Below are 23,575 nucleotides of genomic sequence, written 5' to 3' on the forward strand. Positions count from 1 at the left end.
TCCCTTTGAGAAATACATAAGCACACACACAGGCTCGAGAAAATTGATATCAAACTTGTATAGGTTAATAAATGCAGGTACAACATTCGTGCAATGGCAATATCTTAAAAAATGTGAATCCACACTTGATGACGCTATACCAAGGGAAGACTGGGAACATCTTTGGAGGGCAATACCCAAGATTACACGCTCCATTCAAACGAGAGAAATGTGGTACAAAATAATGTTCCAATGGCATTATACGCTGGAACGACTACATCATATATACCCGACTGTGTCAATACTGTGTTGGAGAGGTTGTGGGGCAAAGGGGACTTGGCGACATATATGGTGGGATTGCCCAAAGATTGAGCCATTTTGGGATTAGATCCAGAAACAAATTGACAAGATGCTCCCGGACAAGGGTCCAAAGGAACCACGAGTCTGGTTATGTGGGCTGCGGGTGCCAAAATATCAACTGCTGTCGGAGAGACAGAAACGCAGCTTTATGCTACTACTCATAGCTGCATGCCTCGCAGTGGCTTAAAATTGGAAACGCGAAAAGGTGCCCACGAACGTGGATTGACTCCAGAAAGTGTGGAACTTTATGGCACTAGAATGGCCACCCATATGGTTCAAAGGGACCAAGCTGCCTTTAAACGTAACTGAGAAGACTACCTTGAAAGTGACTATATGCTCCAATGGTGCCCCCATAAAATACGGATTTTGGACATTATGTGAATAACCTCAGAATATATTATTGGACTAATAAATGTTCCTCCAGGGGGGCGAGGGGAATGGGGTTGAAGTGTTTAGTTAATTTGGAATGTGAAAATTAATAACATGTTTAAAAAAAAAAAAAGTATCCACCCATTTCAACGGCTGTTTGCAAATCATGTGAATTTAAGCAGATAGCGCTCCGATACGAATAACCTCATCAAAACTCCTTCTTAGAAGATCATCCAAAGGTCCAGGATAACCCTTTAATACCACATTTGAAAGCCCATCCAGTCCACATGCCTCAGACATTTTATTATGTACTCATAATTCTTAGAATATCATCTGTGGGCATTTTAATCCTCTCAATTTGTTCCCCTTTCCCCCAAAGTGTATTCTTCCCCTTTTAGTTGATACAAATCTTCAAAATAGGCTACTCAATGTTCAGGGCTACTATCCGTCATTACCAAACTGTGAAAGTTATTGTCATTATTTACCATTTCCCAGAATGTTGTTGTATCTCTTATTGCTAGTGTGTTTAACATCACGCTCCATCTATTCGTTCTTGTAATCTATTAATATTTAATCATGAACTTCTTGTATTCTTTTTTTAAGTTGTAGCTCTCTTTATTTGTTCTTTCCCACGAAGGTTCCTTACTAACCGAAATCCACTTGAGTCCCTTTCGTAACCTTTGTTTTCATATTTGAATATTTAAATCAAAAGGTCTGTATATAATTTCTCCTTTTAATGGTAAAAAATATAAGGTCTTAACATTAAATTAATCTGGCGACCCTCTCAATATCTGAGGAAGTCCATCCCCCATTTCATCCTTCCTCACTCTTCCTCACCCTTTGCTCTTCTATCCATTTATTAAGTTCCTGGATGGTTCTCCCATGTCCATGAAAACCTATGTTTACCCCTTCTAATCCAAACACTCCCTAAAGAATGTATTTTCCTAACACCCCTATATTTTACACTTACATGTGATTACTTGCTGCAGTTTATTAATTGTAAGATGACATCCTTAATCAAACCTGACCTGCCCAGGCCCTGCCATTGGAATCAGTTGATTCCTGATAGGAGACACGATGGCCCCTGTGTCCTCTTGCTTTCTATTGCCCTTTACCTTGTTTTCCCAAAGGTTTGGGAAGCCCTGACTCTGTCCATTCCCCTAAAAAGCAAAAGGGGTTTGGTTGCTCTAGTGGACAGGTAGCAGAGCTGGGCAGATGCAAATATACAAACAGAAGTGTTTACTGCTCACGAGGGTTGACAACAGAAAAGGCTATATTATTTAGAACCTAATTGGATCAACCAGTAATTTAAGCAGAGCTATTAGTCAAGTCATTTATATTAGATGCCAGAAAAAACACACAAACCAATTTGAACTTTTTTTATTAAAAAGTATATTTTTTCTTTTTACAGATAATTCGTGCAATGAGGACACAAAGTAACATAAAAATGAACTGTAGTGCAAATCACACAATTATAACAGCTCTCAAGTTTCAATGTCTGGCATATCATATATCATAATGGAGATATGTGTTTCCAAACAGAAGTAGAAAAAAGGAGAGAGAGAAAAAATCCTAACGGTGTCGACTAGTGAGAGGAGAACCAATACAGTGGTAAATTCTTGAAGATGTGTAGAAGCCCCAGTGGTTAAGGTGACTGTGATGACTCAAAGGCCTCCACAAAAGGCAATAGAGAAAGTAGGAGAAGGAAAAGATATTTTTCCAATGTAGTTTCACATACACGTTTGCTATTTTTGTAAAGGGAAACGGTAGACATTAATTTCTTTCAAGCGAACCGTGTCTATACACTTGTGTATAGGCGCGTTATAAATGCCATATCATATACGCAACAACTTTTGAGAAAATATATAGAAATAAAAAGTAAAATTACATCTGAAAAGTGCAACCACGGACCCTAACCATTGTCTTTGGTAACACAGATAATCCTATGATGAGTGCAACAAGCAGTAATAATTTCAGGTACACATAGGTAGATGCATTTGATTGTGGGACATTTTCATCTTGTAATTAATACAACAATGCATCAGATTAATCGTTACCTTGTTTTCCCAATGGTTTGGGAAGCCCTGACTCTGTCCCTTCCCCTGACTGGCTGTTGGGTGGAAGTTCCATATATGGTATTGTGGGGAAGTCCAGGCCAGACTGGCTGGAGCCTTCCCAGTGACTTTATGTTCTGGGTAAATGTTCTGGGTACACCCTTGGGGTGGAACCTGGGTGAGTGGAGTGTCTGACCAATATGCACTTCATGTTATGGGTTTCTGGTATGTAACGCAATGAATGAGACAACCCTGCCCGAAACTGGTATGAATACAGCATGGAGTGCTGAATGGCTGGGTAGCTGATGAAGCAGATAAGGGTGTTCCCTGCCTTTCTCATCCAGCTGACTCAGAACTGCACCTATACCTGTATTGGAAGCATCAGTTTGTACAATAAAGGATTGGCTATGGTCAGGAGCTCTTAAGACTGGATCTTGACAAAGGGCTTTCTTAAAGGCATGGTCTAGTAAAAAATGTTATTTAAAAAATAGATAGGCAACATAAAAAAAAATACTAGCATTCTTTTTTTTTTTAAACTTCCTATGTAAAATCTTGAGCTATTCAAGCTCAAAATTCGCAAAAGCAAGCACATGGGCGCATCCATTTTGTGAAATGGATGCCCTCCTGTGCTGGCTTTTGCTTTTGCGGCACTAATGAAGGAAAAGCCAGCCAGCTGTAGTAAACAAAAACTACCGCTGGGTGGCTTTCCCTTCATTAGTGCTGTACGCGGAGGACGGGGACCGGAGACCAGAGCAGGAAAGCTGCAGCTGAATCTCCGTAAGTGCTATTTATTTTTTAAAAAAAATAAGCACTAGCTGGGGTTTTTTTTCTAAGTTTTCCGGGCTGGAGGAGCCCGAAAAACTTAGAAATAAAACTGCAGCTTTAAAAACGTAATTATGTTTGCGGTTGCTTTTGAAGCGACCGCAAACATAAATACAACGTTATTGTTTTGGAAAACGCTGTGGTTTTTCTTTCCAAGTTTCTCAGGCTCCTCCGGCTCAGAGGAGCCTGAGAAACTCGGAAAGAAAAACCGCAGCGTTTTCCAACACAACCGTGTTGTTTCTGCCTGAATCTGCTTTCCCATTTGGGGCTCTTGGGCTCCCCACGGGGAGCCCGAGAGCCCCAAATTGGAAAGCAGATTCAGGCAGAAACAACGCGGTTGTTTTCCGCAATGCTGCGTTGTTTCTGCCTGAATCTGCTTTCCCATTTGGGGCTCTCGGGCTCCAAAAAGCAGAAGAGACTTTTTTGGCCACCTTCCAAACGGTGTCATGGGAAAGGTCATTTTCTACTATTTCTGAGTAATCAATGTTTGGTAAAAGACACTTTTTGCCGTTCTTAAGAGACAGCTTTTGTGAAAGAAATATCTCGGCCATCCTTTAAACTCAGACCTTAAAGACAATGTGGTTGACCTACATGAAATAATCCAGGGGAAGGGAACCCCTCCTGGATTCAAGGATTATTTGTAGAACTTTTTTCTTGGTTTCTACACCTTTTTTATTTTTTCATTAAGTAAAATTCAGAACATTTACCTTGCACCTTTTGATTATCTATTGAAGTGTGAATGTCAGATAGTTTGGGACTCAAGGAATGCTTATTAGTTTTGACAACGAGACAGTCTGATCCTTAGTTTTAGTTTCCTAGCCACGGAAACTGGTTGTTATAAGGACAGAAAGGCATTTATCCAAACCCTTTTCTTCAATGAAAACCTCTCATGTTGAAAATATTACCTCTGTGTCCACCTCTCATGTCTGACCCCTCACAAGAGGTCAATATCTTGCAAACCGGGTTTGATTGCTAACGGCACTAAGCTGAGATCTAACATTCCCAAAAAAGTAAGATTACATCAATTTTTTTTAATTACGCTTTTCATTTAATATCTTCGTTAACAATATCCCCATGGCTATTTTCTCAGTAGTCTGCATTGATAACACTAAATTGCTACGAACTGCCTCTATTGGTGTAGAATTTAGCAATCCTAGTGTAGCGCGCCAGCGTTTCCCCTTCAACTTGGGTAGCCAAATGTTTCTTTATCAGGGTATATTCCCATTCCATATATTGCGCTTGGGACGATGCTTGCTCTATACATTTCAAGCATTCAGTATATACTTGCCAAAGTACAGAGTAGTTACTTTGTGTCAGTCTGGGTTGGCAGAGTTACATGTTCACACTTATAGGTTTTCATCATCATTTTTAAACACGGAGTGCTGTTTAACAGTTATACTGTTTAGCAGATCCGACTTTCATGACAGAATCCATTTACTGCAGCATTTTGGGGGCATTAAAAGGGACCACACTTTTCTTCTTCTCCCATAGCAGACATAGTCAATGGAGGGAATCGCTGGCCCAGACCCAAGGGACTCACAAGAGCAGTAAGAAAGACGATAGTGTGTGAAACTAAAAATATATTGTCAACGGGCTGTGCAGCAGATACACCGATCAATTAGGCTAGAGTTGGCCTTTCCTTCTATAACCTGTAAACCCTGCCTGTAACACTCTATATCCCCTTCCTCTGGCATTCCAAGTGCACCCTTAATATTATATGCTTGTAATCATAAAAGGAGTTTAAAAAACGAATGTTATTTAGAAAAGTGTGACATAGTTTACATATAAAACTTTCCACGCTGGATAACTACACATTGCCAAATACTAATACGCAATGAATATAAATGCACATTTTAAAAACTATGTAATTCATTATTCTAATTTCCTTACTTCAGGCAGCATAGATTTGAACAAATTGTTTATTTTCTATTTGGATCCATTTTCATAAGGCTAACATTTAAGATAATTGTTGACCCAAAAGGCAACAGATCCAAAATGGATCTGAATCCAGCACATTGGGTTAATACATGTCTAGAGGTTTCTTTTCATTCTTTCAATCTACATATTCTACAAATCCTGCAACCTGGTGAAAGGCCAATTCTACGCCTCACAGTAACTAGATATGGCAGCTGGTCTAAACGTAGCAGTAAAAACAAAGGTCTACCCCCAGAAGATGGGTTAAAACAAGTTACTGCATGGTCTTTTTCTCAGAGGCCAAATATTGGCTCTTTGTTGTCCCAAATAGTGACCTTTTATTTTACCAACAATGCTTTTAATTGTTCATAATTTAAATGTCAAGCAACTTGCAAGTCGGCTCCTTTAAAATAAAACTTTAACTCCATTACAGTATTTTTACTAATTCATATCTATCTGCCTTTATTACTTGGGAAAACAAAGACCATATTGGAGTATTTATATCTTTACATATCTTTACATTTATTGCTGCTTCATTTATCATTAGAGGAGTGTATAAAAAGCTGTTCCTAGTTATAATCTAATGTTGGACACTGGTACATAATTTGGTAATCTTAAAAAGTTCCTCCTGATCTTTCCCTCCAAGGTGTCAAATCTACATTTAGGGTGTTTAAAGCCCACCTCCATACTTTTAGGACAGTTTTTCTAAGGTCCACCTATGTAAGACTTCATAAGACTATGCCTTGGGCAAGACAGAACTCTTAGTATAAGCCAGTACCACTCAAGGTACTGGTGGGTGGCAGAGCAGCCAGGCTTTCCTTGGGAGCGAGAGAGGGGCTGTAGGAAGATGCAAAGAACCTGTAGCATAAATATGGTCCAAAGAAACACTTAAACCATTATTTTGTATGTATACAAGTGTCTATGGGAAAATGTAGTCAATCCTCGATACAGGAGATCCTCGTTTTCATGAATAGTGAGGACTTTGGTTTGTTGGTTCGGTCATGTCCATATCCCAATCTAAGAAATAAGACCTCAGCCGCGCACCTCTTACATGAGAAGTTTGATTGTACTGGCTATCCCCTGTCGTAAATCTTTTATTGCAGTCTGCATTAAAGTCCCCTCTGATTATTATTTCAAGCGCTTGATGTTCATTCGTAAACATTTCCAAACAGATATCAATTTCATCCAATAAGGTGTCTATATCTATTTTGGCGGGGTTCCAATAGATGAAGATAATGAGAATGGTGCAATATCTAGCTCGATTCATAGTCATTATAACCCCTAGAATATTAGTGGATTCCCACACCAGTTTAGTCTGAGCTTCAAGCGAATTGTTTATCGCAATGGCAAGGCCGCCGGAGGGCCGGCCTTGATAATTTCTCATAGCAAACACACAATACACGGTGTAGCCAGGGAGGCAAAGAGCAGAAGTTTTCATTGTTTCTTGTAGAAGTATTATTGTAGGATGATTCTCAATAGTGAGTGTCTTAAACCAGTTCATTAGGTTTAAGAACCCACATGAGTTCCAACACACCAACGAGAGTTCCTTGTCTTGCAATGGCTATGTTTTAGAATGAGAAGTTTGATAATTTAAGATAGAACTCAACATAGGTTGTAACCAGGGGAGATCTTTCGAATTGGCTAGTGAATTGAATAATTTGTGAATTGCCACATTACTATCAGATCCCACATTAGTAGGTGGTTTGTTTCCATCCAAACTTCCAACAACACTTGGGCATGAGAATGCAAGAAAATCTTTCGCAGCTTGATCATCAACGTGAGTGGTTAGTATAAATCCCTGATCTTTGAGTTCGGCACGACTGAACCACAAAAATGTCATTATTGACTCTGAGGTAAGGCAACATATCGCACGATAATTATTAGGTATTGAGAGCGATACTCTCAGAATATTGTCTGATTTTAGGATTCGCAGCTGGGGAATACGCGAAAATAGTGCAAGTAAAAGGTGCGATTAATATGAGAGCTACCTAATGTTGCAATAGTGCCCTCAAGACCAATTATATGAGCTTTTTGAGTAGATGTCCGTTGAAGAGAAGGTGGGATAGTCAGTGGATTCAAACTCCGAGGCTACATTTGTTCGTACATCATTAATTTCTAGATTTTCGTTTTCTAAAAGAATATTATTTTTTTTACTTGTATTTAAGTCAAGCAGAGTTGGATTGGATAACATTTCCTTGGAGATTAAACCACCTTGAATGGCTTTCCTCAATAGTTCCAAGGTCGAAGCTCTATTATTGGTAATTTCATTATTAGTGGATTGTTCAGAAAGAGACCTACTCGAGCCACAGCCGTGTGATGGAACATAAGGATTGTCAGTATCCACGGCCGAATCTGGAGGCAGGTTCCTCAATTGAGAAATAGAATTACCATTAATCAAGGGGACATGGTCATTCGAAAAGGCACAAGTTTTGCTACCGCCATTAATAATTAATGGACTGTCGGTGGCAGAAAGGCCTGTAGTTTTAACATTTGCAGGAAGTGAAGGAAGATCTTTCATGCATACATCACTATATGATTTAACCACACAGTTTAGGGAGGGACCAGCTGTAGGTAAGCAATTAGACGTTGTACCTATTAACAAGGAAACCAGGCCAGTACGAGTTCTCCCAGATATGGGAAAATAATTAGACAGATTAGATTTCATTGATTTTGCTGGTAGATCTTGATGTGAATTTCAAAAATGTGCCTTTTTCGCAGGCCCATTTAAGCTACAGTTTGGGTGTTTTAAGAGTTTTTGAAATAGGACAGTTGTTCATTGGGATCTCTTCTATAAGGTTCTCATCATCATTTGGAATATGTTTTATATTTTCCGAAAGAGATGGAACCTCAGAGTAGGTTTAGGAATCAAAGCTTATTGACTTTCCTTAGAAAGTTGGTGTAGATCTATATGATCTTCCTCTGTATTATCTACAAGTGATGTATTTGAAATGGATCCCATAGAATCCTGGCTAGGTAATGCAGGGATGGTATTTTGGGTCGTCATGTTTTTTTTTAACCTTTTTCTAGTACTTCTTTATGTCTTTTAGCTTGACGTTTGATAGCACGCATATGTGACTTTTTAGTACGTTGAGGAAAGAACGCGGGATTATCCGCAGAATTTTCATCTGCATGAGGACTGATCACGTCATTTTTCATATGATCAAGTGCCTTTATGAGAACTGAGGGACTAGCTGCAAGTTCGTTTGTGGAGTCCGGATTCTGAAAGTGGTGGGTAATCGTTTGACTGAACCCTTCGACTGCTGCTTTAAGTTCCTTCAATTCAGTTATATAATTGCAGGTAAGACCACTAGAAGGACGGGGAAGAGCATCAGGAAGGGACACCGATAGGTTAGAAGTTACTGAATCGAAATATTGTGAAGAATCAAAATCTGATTGCATGCTTTTATGATTCGAAATAATAGTAGGTCCGGTCAGCTGATTTCTATTTGAGTCATCTTTAATGATTATTAAGGAATCTAAGGCTAATATAAAACCTTCCAACTTGTCCATTTTAGAGCAAATATGATCTAACATTGCTTTGGTCTCCCTCAATTCTAGGTGTGTCAAATCATGTCCTTTATCGAGGAGATCTAACATTTTTATAATCACAGGGAAAGTTTGGGGCAATCTACGTTCGCTGTTTTCCCTTGAGTTGGAACATTCAACAAAATCGGACAATGGATGATTAGTTCGAACATCACACAGTTCCTCTGGAGAAAATGACATTTGGGCAGGAAGGGACTCCATATTTATATCAGTATCTTTAATGTTGCTACTGAGATGAAACGGAGATTGGTGTTTCCTAATTGCAAAGGTTAACACATTATTGTTTGAAGTTGGTCCAAAGACCTTAGGCGTTAACATCTCAATAGAACGGCTTACTTGATTGTCAAGAGCTGAAATTTTACTCAACGTAACATCAAGCCGATTGCTAGATACACTACAAGAGGCCGGAGAGTCGGAGCAACTTTTAAAGACATCACCGGGTCTCATGTCATCCGGATTTAGCATGTTTGTATAGTTATAAGGAACAGGGGGCGAGGATGTTAGAGTATTGTTGAGTGAAAGAGAGTGAATTTGTACAACATGATTAATTTGTTGTTCAGTAATGGGTAATGCTTCAGTTGGGGGCAGCTCATATGAAGCTCGACCCGAACACACCAAGGAATCAATACTGGTGGGAGTGAGAGTCGCAGAAGTTAGATCGTTGCAGCGCCCACTACGCAAACCACACGCCATTTCCTTTAAATGCGTATAACAGTTTATGTGCGAAACAATCAAACCAACTGACACACCGTTGCAATCAAAAGCCACTTATAGCTGTAATCTTAATACGCTGGATTCAGAAAAAAATAGGGAGTTGCAATCCCACATTTTAGTATATTGGTCACAAAGATGGGTCACCACAAGTGTCTATTTTATATATACAAAGGCAAACAGAATTCTTTAGAAAGACTAGTACTATCATAAGCAACTAACACAATATAACAACCAATACAATACTTCTGGTAAGTAAACCACAGTGTAAAAGACTTGTATAACGGCAGTATGCAATTCAAGGGAAGTAAAATCACTTTGTAGTAAACTTTCTATATTTGTAGAATGGCAGTATGCAATTCAAGTTAAGTGCGACCCACCTTGTAGTACATTATGTAACCTATTCTGTTTCAGGAACAATAGTTATACTACCAGCATTAGCAAGTACACTTGTAATTCTTTTCTTCAGAGGCCTTATGCTTTAGCATTCCTTCCCTAATCTTGACATTATTGTTCTCAGAGGCAGAAGGGGACACCAGTGCTCCAGTTGCCAACGGTAGGCAGAACAGGATAAGGTACACACTGTAGGAAAGTCAGAGTTCCAGAGGATGTCTCATCTAGCAAGTAAGTGCACTTCTTTACAGTTTCATTTTAGAATAGTAGACACAATAACCTTTCAGACGGGCAGTATGCAATTCAAAGGTGAGTAATAACTTTAGAATATTTTGTTTCAGATCCTTATGACAGAAACAACACCTGCACAATGTAAGTTATTTAGCAATCTTTTCAAAACATGCCTAGTCTATAAAAGTCCTTCCCTATCTAGTTCTGAGTCTCTTTCAGGGTGAGATTGATGGTCAAAAAGGCAGACACAAGTTGGATAAAAGTTGAGGGTTCCTGTGGAAATCCGGTGTAACAGTTAAGTAACAGTTTATGTGAGTAAAAGGGTTCAGGGATGATTCACAGCACTCCGCCTCAAGGTCCCAGGGTATAGGCAGTTTGCAGCCCAGGAAGCCTCAGTTTATCGTGGGATAGCTCGAAATGCAGGTCTTCCTAAAACTGATTGATCCCACTTATCTAAGGTAATGAGACATCCTCTTCTGGTCTCCTCTGTCGCATGGAATAAGGGGTCAGGAAAGCATCAGTCGTTCAGCTGGCATCTCCTTTCGCTGGAAGTAGCTACAGGCGTCTTCTCTTCTTCTTCCTCATCGGATTCAGCTCCAGTGGTCGACTTGTCTTCAGCTTCAGGGTCCAAGACATTTATCCAGGAACCCAGCCAATCGGCACTTTTGCTACTTTCAAACTTTGGGGGGTGGCTTCCTTTCAGGATAGCAAGCCTCCCAGTTAGAACTGGTTCCAGGCAGGCATGACGGAAGACAAAGGACTGCAGAGTTTCAGGCTCCTCCCTTGTTTCCTGTCTTCACAGGCACTCTCAAGCCTTGCCGGGCTTCACAAAGGATTCCTACTAAAGAAACAAATCAAACCAGAATCTCACACAGCATGGCAGAAGGCGGACCAAGGACAAACACACAAGAAATGCAGAAAAAAGAATACAGCCACCAATTTAGACATTGCATAACCATTCACATCAAAGTACATTACAATTCCGAGCTGTCTGTCCCCGCCTCCCCTCTCCACCCTACATCGCACCTAATAGTTCCCACTCCTCCTCCATTTATTCCTCATCCACCCTCCTGGTATCCGTATCCTTTTGCCCAGGGGTATTCTCTGGGTCATTAGTTCTCTGTGTCGAAGTGGCTAGATCCGTAATCAGCTGTCTCCAAGCATCCACCCCGCCTTCTCCTTGTTCTGTGTCCCGACCTCTTGCTTCTTGCCATACCACTGTTTCTGCATTCGCCCATTTTAGCAGGTCCCTCCACCATACCTGCACCATAGGCCTAGTCTGTGCTTTCCATCCCATCGCTATCTTTCTTTTCGTCAGTATATATGCCAGATCCTTCTGCTTACTCACGTGTCTAGCCCCTTTGGGCCTTGCAAATCCTACTAGCAAACAAGCCAGGGGATTCGACATCCAGGGTAACATCCGCCTTAGCTAACGCTTGGGCCACTTCTTCCCAGAATCTGCCAATCGCCGTGCAGGCCCAAAACATATGGACCAGATCTGTGTTGACCTCCCTGCACTTTGGGCATGATTGTGTTGCTGCCAGGCTGAACTTTGCTATTCTGTTTGGGGTTAGATATGCCCTCTGGTTCACATATAGTTGGATCTGTTGAAGTTGTGTGTTTCTAGACACCTTTTTGTGGCATGCCATTGCTCTGATCCACATAGCGACTGACATGGGTTCCCTTAAGTCTGCCTCCCAGTTCAGCTTTATCTGTCCTAACTCTTTTCCCACATCAGTAGCTCACATATCTACGAGACTTCGTGTCCCCCTTCTGATACCTCATAGAGTGTCTCTATCATCTCGTCTGGCTGCAGGGGTGTTTTGATCTCCAGCCATTTGCGTCTATGGGAGTGGTTACTTGTCATCCATCGGTCCATATCACAGAGACAAGCTTCAAGGTCGGGAGGCATGTCAGTGTTTGTTTTGTGAATTCTTAGGATAATTTGGGTATCGTCGGCGTAGTAGTAACAGGAGCGGATGTGCGCACGGATGATTCCTGGTAGAGTGGTCAGATAGAGGTTGAAGTGTTCATTGGGCGAGCAGTTGAGACAAAGGGGGATAAGAGGGCAATTTGTTTCCTGTTTCTGAGGAAAGAGGCAATCCATTTGAGTGCCGAGTTACGGATTCCTAGGGAGTGGAGGCTTTAATGGTTAACCGTGTCAAATGCAGCAGAGAGATGAAGGACATTCAATACTGCGCAGCCCTCAGAGTCTGCCGTGACCTTGAGATCATCCCAGATCGAGGTCAGAGTTGTTCCTTTCCAATGTCGCGGTCTGAAGCCTGATTGTGCAGGGTCGAGGAGTTTGTTGGATTCTACAAAGCATTTGAGCTGGGATTATGCAGTCCGGTCAATGCATTTTGCGAGAAATCTGGTGTTGGAAATCTGTAATTCTTAGGGTCAATGGCGTCAACGGATGCCTTTTTTAGAAGTGGCTTGACATGCGCTATTTTAAAGGCTTCAGGGAAGATGCCAGAGGTGAGGGAGTCGTTTAGTATGGTTCTCGCATGTTCTCCTGCGCATGGAGAGGTGAATATTTCCTTCAGGAGAGAGTTGGGGCAGGGGTCGAGGTGTGACCCGGAAGGTCTGCTGGCTGATAGTAGGTCACAGAACTTGTCTCTGGAGATGGGTTTGAAGGAGTCGAAGGTCGGAAAAGTGGGCGTCGGTGGAGTGAGATCACGAGGGGTCGGTGTAGGGTAGGATGTTCAGCAAGGACAATTATTTTGTTTTAAGGATTGCCATCCTGTTAAGTGCTGTGTTGTAGAAATGTAGCGAGAGGGAGTCGCAGAGTGATTGTGTGGGAGTGGCTTAAGACAGGGGTGCAGGTAAGTTTTACAAATTCGGAAATTATCTTGTGGAGTTTTTTGCTGTTGCTGCCACAGTTCAGAATCCATTTATTGTAATAGGCTTTTTTTAGCCTTTCAAATCTCGGATTTGTAATTACAGTGGTGGAGGGCGACCATGGATCTACTGAGATCGGTTTTAGAAGCTCTCATTTGCGTTCAAGAGAGTTATGTTTTTTGACAGTCCTTAGGTGGGGTGTGAACCATTTGGGGGACGGTCCTTTGAATGAGGTTGCGGGGCACGAGGGGGTAGAGGAATTAGTGATTCCTTATGCCAGAAGTCGAAGGAATCGATGGTTAAGGGTCTACCACAGGGCAGCGTTGCAGGACTACAGAGTAGCTGGACTTCGGCTAGGTCGGGGAGTACCTTGACTTTGTTCCAGCATTTGTGATCATGAATGGTGGGAGGGGGAGCTGTCGGACGAGGGGTAGGAGTGTGGGTAGAGAAAGGGATGGCAAGGTGATCTGTCCTGATAAGTGGCTTGGGACTGGATATATAAACTAGGTCATAGGAGCTGAAAATCGCATCAAGGCTGTGCCCACCTGAGTGGATTGGACCAGTGGTATGTTGGGAGAGGTTGAGTGCATCAAGACTGTCAGCCAGTGGGTGGGCCATGAGGTTGTTATGCATATCAAACCAGATATTGAAATCTCACAGGAGTTTAAGAGATGATTTACCTGAAGGGTAGCTATTGAGTCAGAGATTGTTGGCGAAATGTCTGTCGTATCCAGGGGGTCTGTAGATGAGTAGGAAGCTGTGGGTGAATGTCGATGATAGCAAGCGTTTTACCAGAAGGGATTCACAGGATGCTTTGCATGCCTGGTTTTCAACAAGTGAGATGGTGAAATGGGGTTTGTAGAGGGTTGCCACTCCACCACCTCTGGAGGGTATATTTTGGGCGGGGCGATAAGCGAGTATCCAGGGGGGAAGCCTTGTGAGCAACTGGTGCAAAATCTTCAGAGAACCAGGTTTCAATGAGGTCAGGATTGTCAGAGGATAGGAGGTCAAAGATGCTGTGCCTGTTTCTTGCAATGGAGCGGGCATTTAAAAGGATGCATGTGACTTTGTGAGGGCAGGTGGTTTTTGTGACGCTCGTCGCAGGGAGTGCTCAGTGGACATGGGTGCCAGTTGAGGAGGGGGATGTGGTGGGATCATTCTGGGTGGTAGAGACTGACTGGGGATGTAGAGGAGGAGCTGGATGTCTGCAGATTCTGAGTGTTGGGTGAGAGGGGTACGTCGATGGGGGGCTTGAAGAGTTGGCGGGCGGTGACAGGTATGTGAGAAGCGAAGAGGGGGAGATGGGAGGGTGGTGGGTGGATCACTTGAGGTTTGGGGGTTTAGGCGGGTGGTTTCTAGTTCGAGTCTGGAGGGCGCTGGGGGTTTCTGTGTATTGGGTGAGAAGTCAAGAGCAAGGGGGTGGAGACTGGGAGAAGGGGGAGGGGAGGGTCTGAAGTTAGGGGTGGGAAAGGCTGGAAGGTTGGGCAGATGGATAAGTGGTGAGGTATGAAGGGACGAGAGAGAGGACGAGGCACTCTTTCAGCTTTTTGTGGGTTTTGGAGCCCTAGGAGTGTGGGAGAGGGTAGAAGGGTCAGAGGGGGAAGGGGTTGAAGCTACCATTCTAGAGAGGGCGTGACAAGTGACTTTCAGAGAAGGGAAGGGATGTGAAGGGGCGGGTCTGTGGGTGGGAGGTCAAGTCGTGGTTGACTGGGAGGGAGAGGGCAGCATGGGAGGTAGGTTGAGAGGGTGGGGAGTTCCTCAGTGGGCACAAGGGTGGCATGGTAGAGGAGGGGGGTTCACGATGTTTGGAGCACTAAAGAGCTCCTCTGGCTTGTAAGTTTGATATTGGGCAGGGTGTCTGGACGGGGAGTGTGGGATTCGTCTCAACAAATGCTAGAGGGAAGGTGGATGTTTGAGGAGTGCGGGATGAGCGTTTGAGGAGACAGGTGTTTGGTGCGCCAGAGTGCTCCTCTGCTCTTAAAGCTGGAGGGGGGGGGTCATGGTGGGAGTGTGGGCAGGCGGCGTCCGGGTGTATTGCTGTTTGGGTGCAGGGCTTGTGGGTTGAGACCAGATACGGCATAAAGGGGTGTTTATGAAGTGGGGTGCTAGCATGTGGGTTATGCGCTGGGAGGTGTGAGTTAAGGGGGGAGGGTATGGTGCAGGGAATGAGGACGGGTCAGAGAGGTGGCCTTTGTTGATGTGGGATCTCCATCCCGGGGGGAGGTTAACGGGCTGCACCTAGAGATTGGTGTACTTGTAACAGTAGATTTAGTGACTCTAGAATGAAGAACCAGCGTCTATATTCTGTCTTGGGACTCCTCGATAGAGGGGGAAAAAAGGGCCTAACACAGGGTGCAGTTCTAGAGGGGCATTCAATAGATGTTACACAATGGAGTATTTAGCAGTTTTCAATCTAACATGGTGACACCAGCTAATTCAGTAGTGCGTAATATACGATCACCCTAGATGTAACGGCAGCTCTTAGACTCGGGAGGCCAGTATAGAGGGAAAAAGATTCTGATACAGGGGCAGTTCTATAGAGGCACCCAATTCACAGTACTAAATCAGTGTGGGACTTTCAAGATGTGAATCAATAAAACAGTAACAATTTGTGTGCAACATAGGCAAATAGTTCACAGTACTATGTCATTGTGGCACTTTCTAGGCGTCAATCACACCCGGCAGAGGATAGAGGCTTCACAATGTGGCCTGAGCACAAGAGAAAGACACACTGTTACTCACCGGACAGGTGAATGACCGAAGCAGGAAACCGGATTTGGGATTCTATCATGGGTTGATTATAGAGCTCAGGTTGGAGCCTCCACCCGAGCCTCCTCTAATTGAGGGAAAAACTATTTTCTATGATATGCCCCTTTTCTGAACTAATACCCAGACAAAGGGGCTGATCACCTAAAAGAGCGGGGAGAACACACTGCCACGGACCAAGCTGAAAGAAAGGACAACAGTCAATACAAGGTAGAAGATATACAAAGATCACTAAACTCGGAGTAGCGCAGCAAATAACTGTGTAACAGTTTCCCTCCCTTCTAGAAGATGGCAACCAGGAGATTTCTATAAATGTAGAAAAGGAGATTGCTAACCAGAAACAAGGAACTAGAGACCAACAGTTAAGGAGAAAATGAATCCTTACTGTTAATTTAGGTAGAGTGGGCATGCTGAGGATGAGTTTATGGATGTCCAACAATGGCAGGATAAAATAAGAAAAAGGAAGGTGGTGAGGATTCTAGACCAGGGCCCACAAGGGGCTCACTAGGTTTGAGAGGGTGCACTGACTGCAGAGCGTCCAATTGTGCACATGGAGCGTCCAGCAAGGTGTAGGTAATCCAGGTAGTGAGCAGTAATCTGGGTTATGGTGAACAAGTTGGGAGGCAAGGAAGAATGTCATTAATTACCGTGAGCGGCGGCTGTCAAGCAAGTCCATAAACAGGAGCAGGGTTCGGTACACGTGTTATGAATTCAGTCAACAAGCAAAAAGCGCTAAGCAAGGGTAGTCCTTGTGAACAACAGCAGGGATCGGCACAGGGGAAATCAAAATAGATCACATTGCTAGACAAGAGCAGTTTGTGTGAGGAGCCAGGGGGTTCGGTACATGGAGTATCAAAATCGGATAACAGCGTTTACCAAGAGCAGGAATGCGGGTGATCAATTCGAGGAAACAAAAGACACTAGCAAATGAAGACAGAACCCTGAAATGCCAGGAGCAACTTTGAACAGAAGCAGCGTTTGGCGGGCTGAGGATGATTTAATGCCTTGATGAAAACGAGGCTCAGGCCGTCGCCCTTGTTAGACCACCTCACGTGGTACTCGGAGCATGATGGGAATCGTAGGCAGTTGTGACAGCGGCCATTGTAACCAGTCTCCATGGCAGCTTCCACTGCCTAAGGAACGGAGCGGCGAAGCGCCGGATGCCACGCCGAACAGCTAGGAGACTGCTATTGCCAATTCTGGACGTGTGTCTGCTAGTATGCATCCTGCTAGCTTGAGGTGCCGGAATTAGCTGCCGAGGTGTGACACAAACCTAGGTTTGAGAGACCGGTCTAGTGTGACTGAGGCCTAGGTGTCACAATGTGGATTGAGTACAAGAGAAAAACCCACCTAGATTTGAGAGTCCTGTTTAGGGGGAGAGAGCCCTAGGTCTCACAATGTAGTTTACATATGGGTGAAAAAATACACTTAGATTTGAAAGACCTGTATAGTGGGAGATAGGCCTAGCTTTCACAATGCAGTTTACATATGGGAGAAAACACACCTAGATTTGAAAGACCTGTCTAGTGAGAGAGAGGTCTAGGTTTCACAATATGGTTTGAGTACAAGAGAAAAACACACCTAGATTTGAGAGTGCTGTATAGTGGGAGAGAGGTTTAGGTTTCACAATGCGGTTCATGAACAAACTCCATCGCTATTTTGTCTTGGGCAATCTTTGATGTGCTGAGCACCTCCTACCTACCCATCCATGATTCAAGGAGGTTGATGGGTTGCCATGTAACCGTTAAGATAGCTCAGGAGGCTGAGCGGTCGCTGCTGTAATCTGTGTGATCTGCAGGTTCAAAATCCCAGCAAGGCCAACTAAGCCTTTCATCCTTGCAAGGTCGATAAATGAGTACCAACCTCGGTTGGGATGGTTAATTTATGTAAATATGTTCTGTGTACAGCGATTAGGCGTAAGCGCTATATAACTAACAAATCATCATGTAGGCCTCAAATACTGGGACTAGCCTTCCAGCCACAATTCAAAATGCTGACTCCTTTGCATCATTCAAAGCTTCTCCTCCATTCACAATTAAGTGACAATGTCTTGGGGACCTTTGTGTCATAAGCATGTTATCTAAGTTGCCAACCAATCAAATAGGTGGCGATTGTAGGTGTCTGTTAAAACAATGGAAGTAGTGGGTTAAAGGAGGAAAGGAGCTGTCTGTGGGGTTGACTGTGAGGTGGTACTGTTAGAGGATAAGAGCAGGTCAATAGAGAAACAAGTGGGGAAGTTGGTGGATAACTTGTTAAAGAAGCTAGAGGGGCGATTGACGGGAAAAGAGGCGCAGTTGTGCACGGGAGTTTGTGGTAGGCTATTCAGAGAAAGGAGAGGAGGTGATTATAGAGGGGCATGTGAAAGTGGATCTAGTAGATTGGTTGTACAAGGAAGGAACATGCCAGAGAAGATGTTTGTGTTATTAGATGTGTAGTGATGAATATTGATGAAGGGCTACTGGAGTGAAGGAGCAGAGAGGATACCTTTGAGAGAAGTTGGATGGCTTTTTACCCTCCTGATAAGTTTTCTCCTTCCTCATACAGTGCCTGATCTTGCTCTGTGAGGCAGTGGATTTGAGCGCAGAGTCCATCTACTGCCACTTCTACTCCAGCTTGTTGTTGAAGCACCGAGTGTTCTTTGATGGGCTTCTGAGAGAAGGGCTAGTCTCTGGACCCAATGCTGTCAGAGGTAAGAAAACCGCTGCTACTATGCCATCCAGTGTAATGCAACACAGAACACAGCCCCAGGCTATCTGACTCTGTTCAGGAGGTGTACTCCTCTTTAGAAATTGGGGTATGTAGCACATCACCGCTTAGATATTCCACCATTCGATAGGGTCTGCTATCGGGTGTTCTGCCGGCAGTGAAAAGTAGAAGTCGACAAAATCCTGGCTCTTTAACAACATCTATAGTGCCTCAGTTGTGCATTTTTAAACAAGCTCTTTTTATTAGTTCTGCAGCTCAATAGCCTTTCTTACTGTAAGTAAAATATTTTCTTTTTGCGGCTTCTCCATCTCTCTCAGTGGGACCCCCAAGTTCCCTGCTGATTGGTTTGTGTGATGATGAACTGAGTTTTTGGAGTAACATAGTTTTCAACCTCACTCTCTCAACCTCACTCTCTCGCTTAGCTCACCTTTATTGGTGGCACTAGTCAGTTCCTAAAGCTACTAGTACATTGTGTTTAGGTAGAAGAGGTTCCCCGATCTGCACCTATGGTTAAGTGCTAGTACCTCCCATAAGGAGAGTAGGTCAAGGGAGCCTTTTCTCCAATTGTTTTTACATTTGGACCTCTTTCTAGACAGGCTGATGACAGTGGTACATTATTTTAACTATTTGGGTGATTCTCTGGCAATAATTTCTTTGTTACCACATGGTAGACTTATGTGTCCATGTTGTTTGAGCGCTGGTCTTTTCTCAAAAGATCTCTTGGGGAACTTCGTGTAGCTCCACTGTTGAGCTGGATTTCCAAAATCAACCCTAGGGGTAGATTTTTGGGATGCCACCCTATTATGGTGAACATGAAGACACTGGAATTTTAAACCCAATCAAGGTGAGATGGCAGAGAGGCAAGGCTTAGTCCACCATTAGTCCACACAGAACACCACTAATGATTTCAGTTAGGCAGTTAAGCACAAAATCCAATTATTGATCAGGCCTATATAATACACTGTAAGCAAGTAAAAACCTGTATTCAAATATTTTCACACCAATAATGTGAAACAGATATATACATTCATCCTTAGGAGATATAATAAAGCATTTTATTCCATAACCATTTTAACACAGGCAAGTACTTGTGCATTAGAAGTAGAAAAGACACTTCAGGATAATCATAGAACAGCTTCCCCAACTCTTATTATGTGCAACCCTAAAACGGTATGGGCCTTGTTCCCAAATTTCACCAGTTCTAAACTATATATATATTGGCAATGCCAGTAGTTATGATTAAAACAACCAACAAGTTAGGTTAAATTCGGGTTAGTAAACTGACTCAATCATCCCAGACACTAGAATTCGGTCTAGTAAGTGATCCTTGACCAGGCCTCCACCAAAGTCAGGAAAGAGTGATTTAGGGACAGGACTTTACGCCCATGGAGGACAGGGAGGGTTGGGAGGGGGGCACAGAAAAAGGTTTGTTAACTTACCCCACCCCCCCAACTCCAATTTCTCCAGAGACTGTTGCTGAGGTTCCGGAATCCGTTGGGGACACGCTCTTCTGTGCTTGGTCAGGTCAAGAAAGACCCTGGGGTCGCAGGTGCAGTGGTCAATTTTCAGTACAGGATTTAGTTTTGGTCTGTCGCAAATCGTTTCCAGACAGCTTCCAGCAGAACACCCAGGCAAGGAAAAGATGAAGACTTCTGTGGTATAGGAGGCCACAGGACACCTCTAGGGCTGCTGTTAGGGAGCGGGGACGATCGTCCCAGGCCCCCAAGAGGTTCCGGATGAGGCAGAGCCATAAGAGTGTGTTTTAGGTGCTTGGGGAGGTTTTAGAGGGAATGGGGGTGTCAATAAAAGCTGCATTATGGGCAGTATTATATGTTTGGGTATAGATTGCACTGGGAGTGAAACACCATCTTAGAAAACAGCAGCCCTTTTGAAATCGAGGCCTAGCGCTGCGTTGCAGCCAGGGCAGTATGCCTGGGCCCGGAACATAGTGATAAGTGTGTGTGCACGCAGGGTCGGGTTGCAGCATATGCAGCAATGAGAAAGACCAAACCCGCGGAGAGTCATAAACCTCTCATTGTTTCATACTATTAGCACTTGTATCCCAGAAGGAATGCGCCCTGCAAGGCCATGAGAGGGCCAAGAGTTCCCTGTGAAAAGTTATCCCACGAGAAGGAAGGCACAGGCCTCGGACCTTCACCAGCCCAAACTCTAAGAAGTAGTGCCAAGATGCCCCGTCCCAAGACCCCAGCATTCCAGTATACCAGTCAGCCCCAGAACACCGACCATAAAACTGTAAGATCGCCAATTTATCCAGCATGGCGTCTGGCATGGATTCACATGCTAATGAAAATTCCCTGTCGTCAGGCTGTGAATCCTCAGGAAAAGAAAAACAGTTTCACTTTCACTTAAAAACTGTATTCCTCCTATAAACCAATCACTGTCCTCTAGGTCATACTGCCTCCATCCAGTGACAGTCCTCTCCCTAAGCCCCTCCTCTGGCAGCCATCTTCAGATTTTTACTGCACGCTTCAGTGTTGGGAGTCCTCGAATTTGCTCTATGAGCTATTTGTAAGTTTTTTAGTGTTTTTGACAGAAAAAGTTCCATTTTAGTTTCAAAGAAGCATGTGTGCTCTTTTAATTATCTGCCGACAGCGGGGACCTGTTGTCGGTGAAGTTCCACGGCCCTCAAGGGCAAAAATCATTGAAAATTCTACAAGGCCTTTGGGCCTACTTCACACCCTTCGACAATGAAGGAGGAAGGTCTTTCTTCAGGCCCTGCACCAAATGCAGGCTACGGAATGTGTTTGTGGAGGACAAGCACCTGCAATGCCTCTACTGCCTGCAGCCGGACCACAATGAGGTAGAGGAGTCCCGCGGGTGCACCGCAAAAGCGGGTTCCAAATTGTCTAGGGCACGGTCCTCATCACCTTCCGTCTCCATTGCCAGTGGACAGTCAAGCTCCTCTTCGAAGAGGAAGTCATTGACCTCGGCTAAACTACAGGAGAAATCAGAGAAGCCGCGGATGGAGGAGAAGGCTGAAAAGCCCAAGCAGGCTCAACCGGCACAGGCTAAGACCTCGCCGGCTACTGCCACGACAGCTAAGGGTGCTGCTCCTGCGAGGGTAGCTCCCATGGCTCAGAAAGTGTACCTACCCTCCAAGGTGCGACACCGCCGCAGTAACATTGGCGAAGTCTGCAGGCTCGCCAGAAGGGGTGAAAGGAGGGGGCAACGAAGATCAGGAGTCCTTACACACGGTCCACAATGACGTTGAGGAGGATGACGGCAACGACGATGCAGGGCCTAGTTTTCCTGTTCTGCCTTCTCAGCCGGGGGACATATCCTTGGATATACTGCCGACTCTACACATGTTGGTGTCAGAGATCCAGATGAGGATGCCTCCGGCTCCGGTACCTGTGGTCCCCCAGGTCCCTGATCAGCCTCCAATAAGCCTCCAGCGAAGAAGAGGAAGCATACTCCGACGCCCCCATTTCAGCCTCCTCCACCACATCGGGTCGCTTCTCCCCCAGCAGACCCATACATGGGTACGGGGACAGATATGGCCATGACAACGGATAATGACGAAGACATTGTCGCAGCGGACGGTGAATCAGTACATTTGGATGCTCCACACAGGGTGTCCCCACCGGATGAGGTGGGATCTTTGCACTCCATGATCGCCTTGGCCTCCAAGCTATTCCAGCTGGCGCCCGAGGAAACCAAGGAGAAGGGCTTCTTGTATCAAAGGCGCATGCCAAGTGGAAGACTATCATGGCGGTGCCCTTTCTGTTTTGGAGGCGGGACAGGCCCTCATGAACCCTTGGATGGCTCCAGCCAAGCGGGATAGGCTGGAGAAGAAATATAGGGTGCTGGACTCCGCACCCAAGTGCCTGATGTCGCAGCCATCGCCTGATTCAGTTGCATCGGTGGCTGCGAGGAAACGGTCGGCCCAACCCGTCCTCGTCGTCTTCAGTCCCTGCGGACAGCATGGGGAAAAGGATGGATGCCATGGGAAAGAAGGTGATATACACCGCAGTATCCAGTATCAAGACAGCCAATGCTCTGGCGATCCTGGCCAGGTACGACAGGGAGTTGTGGTACAAACTGGGGCCGATTCTGGAGTTCCTCCCCGACGATAAGAAGATGGAGGCAATCGCTCTCTTCCAGGAAGGGGGAAGTGGCGTCGGATCATGCCATCACAGTGGCATTGGACGTCACCGACACAGGGTTTTGGCAAATGGGGAACAGTGTCTGCCTTCGATGCCAAGGTTGGATGAAAGCACACATTTCCGTCAGGAGATCCAAGCGAAGGTGCTGGACATGCCCTTCGATGGAGAGAATCTATTTGGGAAGGTGTCGACGAGTCCCTCCAGGCCATCAAGACGGATACAGAGACGGACCATTCCCTGGGCACCCTCCAGCAGCACCACTCGTCTTTTCACTCCTCCAGGGGAAAGTCGAGCAGGTCTTCAAAATGTTTCTCCACGTTGTACTGACATCCTTCCGAATCCTCAACGCAGGAAGCCTACAGAGTCCGTTTCCAGGCCTACGGTAGCGGAGGACAGCGTTGGTGTCGCCCGTAGGGCAGGTCGCCGCCGCCGAAGTAAGCCTGAACCGACCGGGACGTCAGGCCCCCACTCGTGCACTGCCGGTAGGAGGCCGGCTGACGAACTTAATCAGCGAGCGGAAAAAGATCACTACCAACAGATGGGGGCTGGACTCTCTCGCCCAAGGACACACCTTGCAGTTTCAACGCAGGTGTCTGCGGATCCCTCCGGTTATCCGTCAGGAACAGCACATCCCTCAGCTCCTGGAAGAGGTACAGGCCATGCTGCGAAAAGCGGCAATAGAGTTAGTTACCCAATGGCTCTGGGGCTCCAGAGTCTATTCCAGATACTTTCTGGTCAGAAAGAAGAAAGGGCGTT

General features: G+C 44.7%; 1 protein-coding gene across 1 annotated transcript in view; it reads left to right on the forward strand.

Moving 5' to 3' along the window:
* STK36 (serine/threonine kinase 36) overlaps positions 1-23,575 on the forward strand; it is a 682,518-nt gene that overhangs the window by 350,807 nt on the left and 308,136 nt on the right. Inside the window, exon 14 of the mRNA XM_069651602.1 lies at positions 18,531-18,675. Coding sequence (XP_069507703.1) covers positions 18,531-18,675 — 145 coding nt within the window. The remainder of the gene's footprint in view (positions 1-18,530; positions 18,676-23,575) is intronic.

Source organism: Ambystoma mexicanum, chromosome 3p (assembly GCF_040938575.1).
Source record: "Ambystoma mexicanum isolate Mex_15411 chromosome 3p, UKY_AmexF1_1, whole genome shotgun sequence".
In the NCBI taxonomy this organism is placed as follows: domain Eukaryota; kingdom Metazoa; phylum Chordata; class Amphibia; order Caudata; family Ambystomatidae; genus Ambystoma; species Ambystoma mexicanum.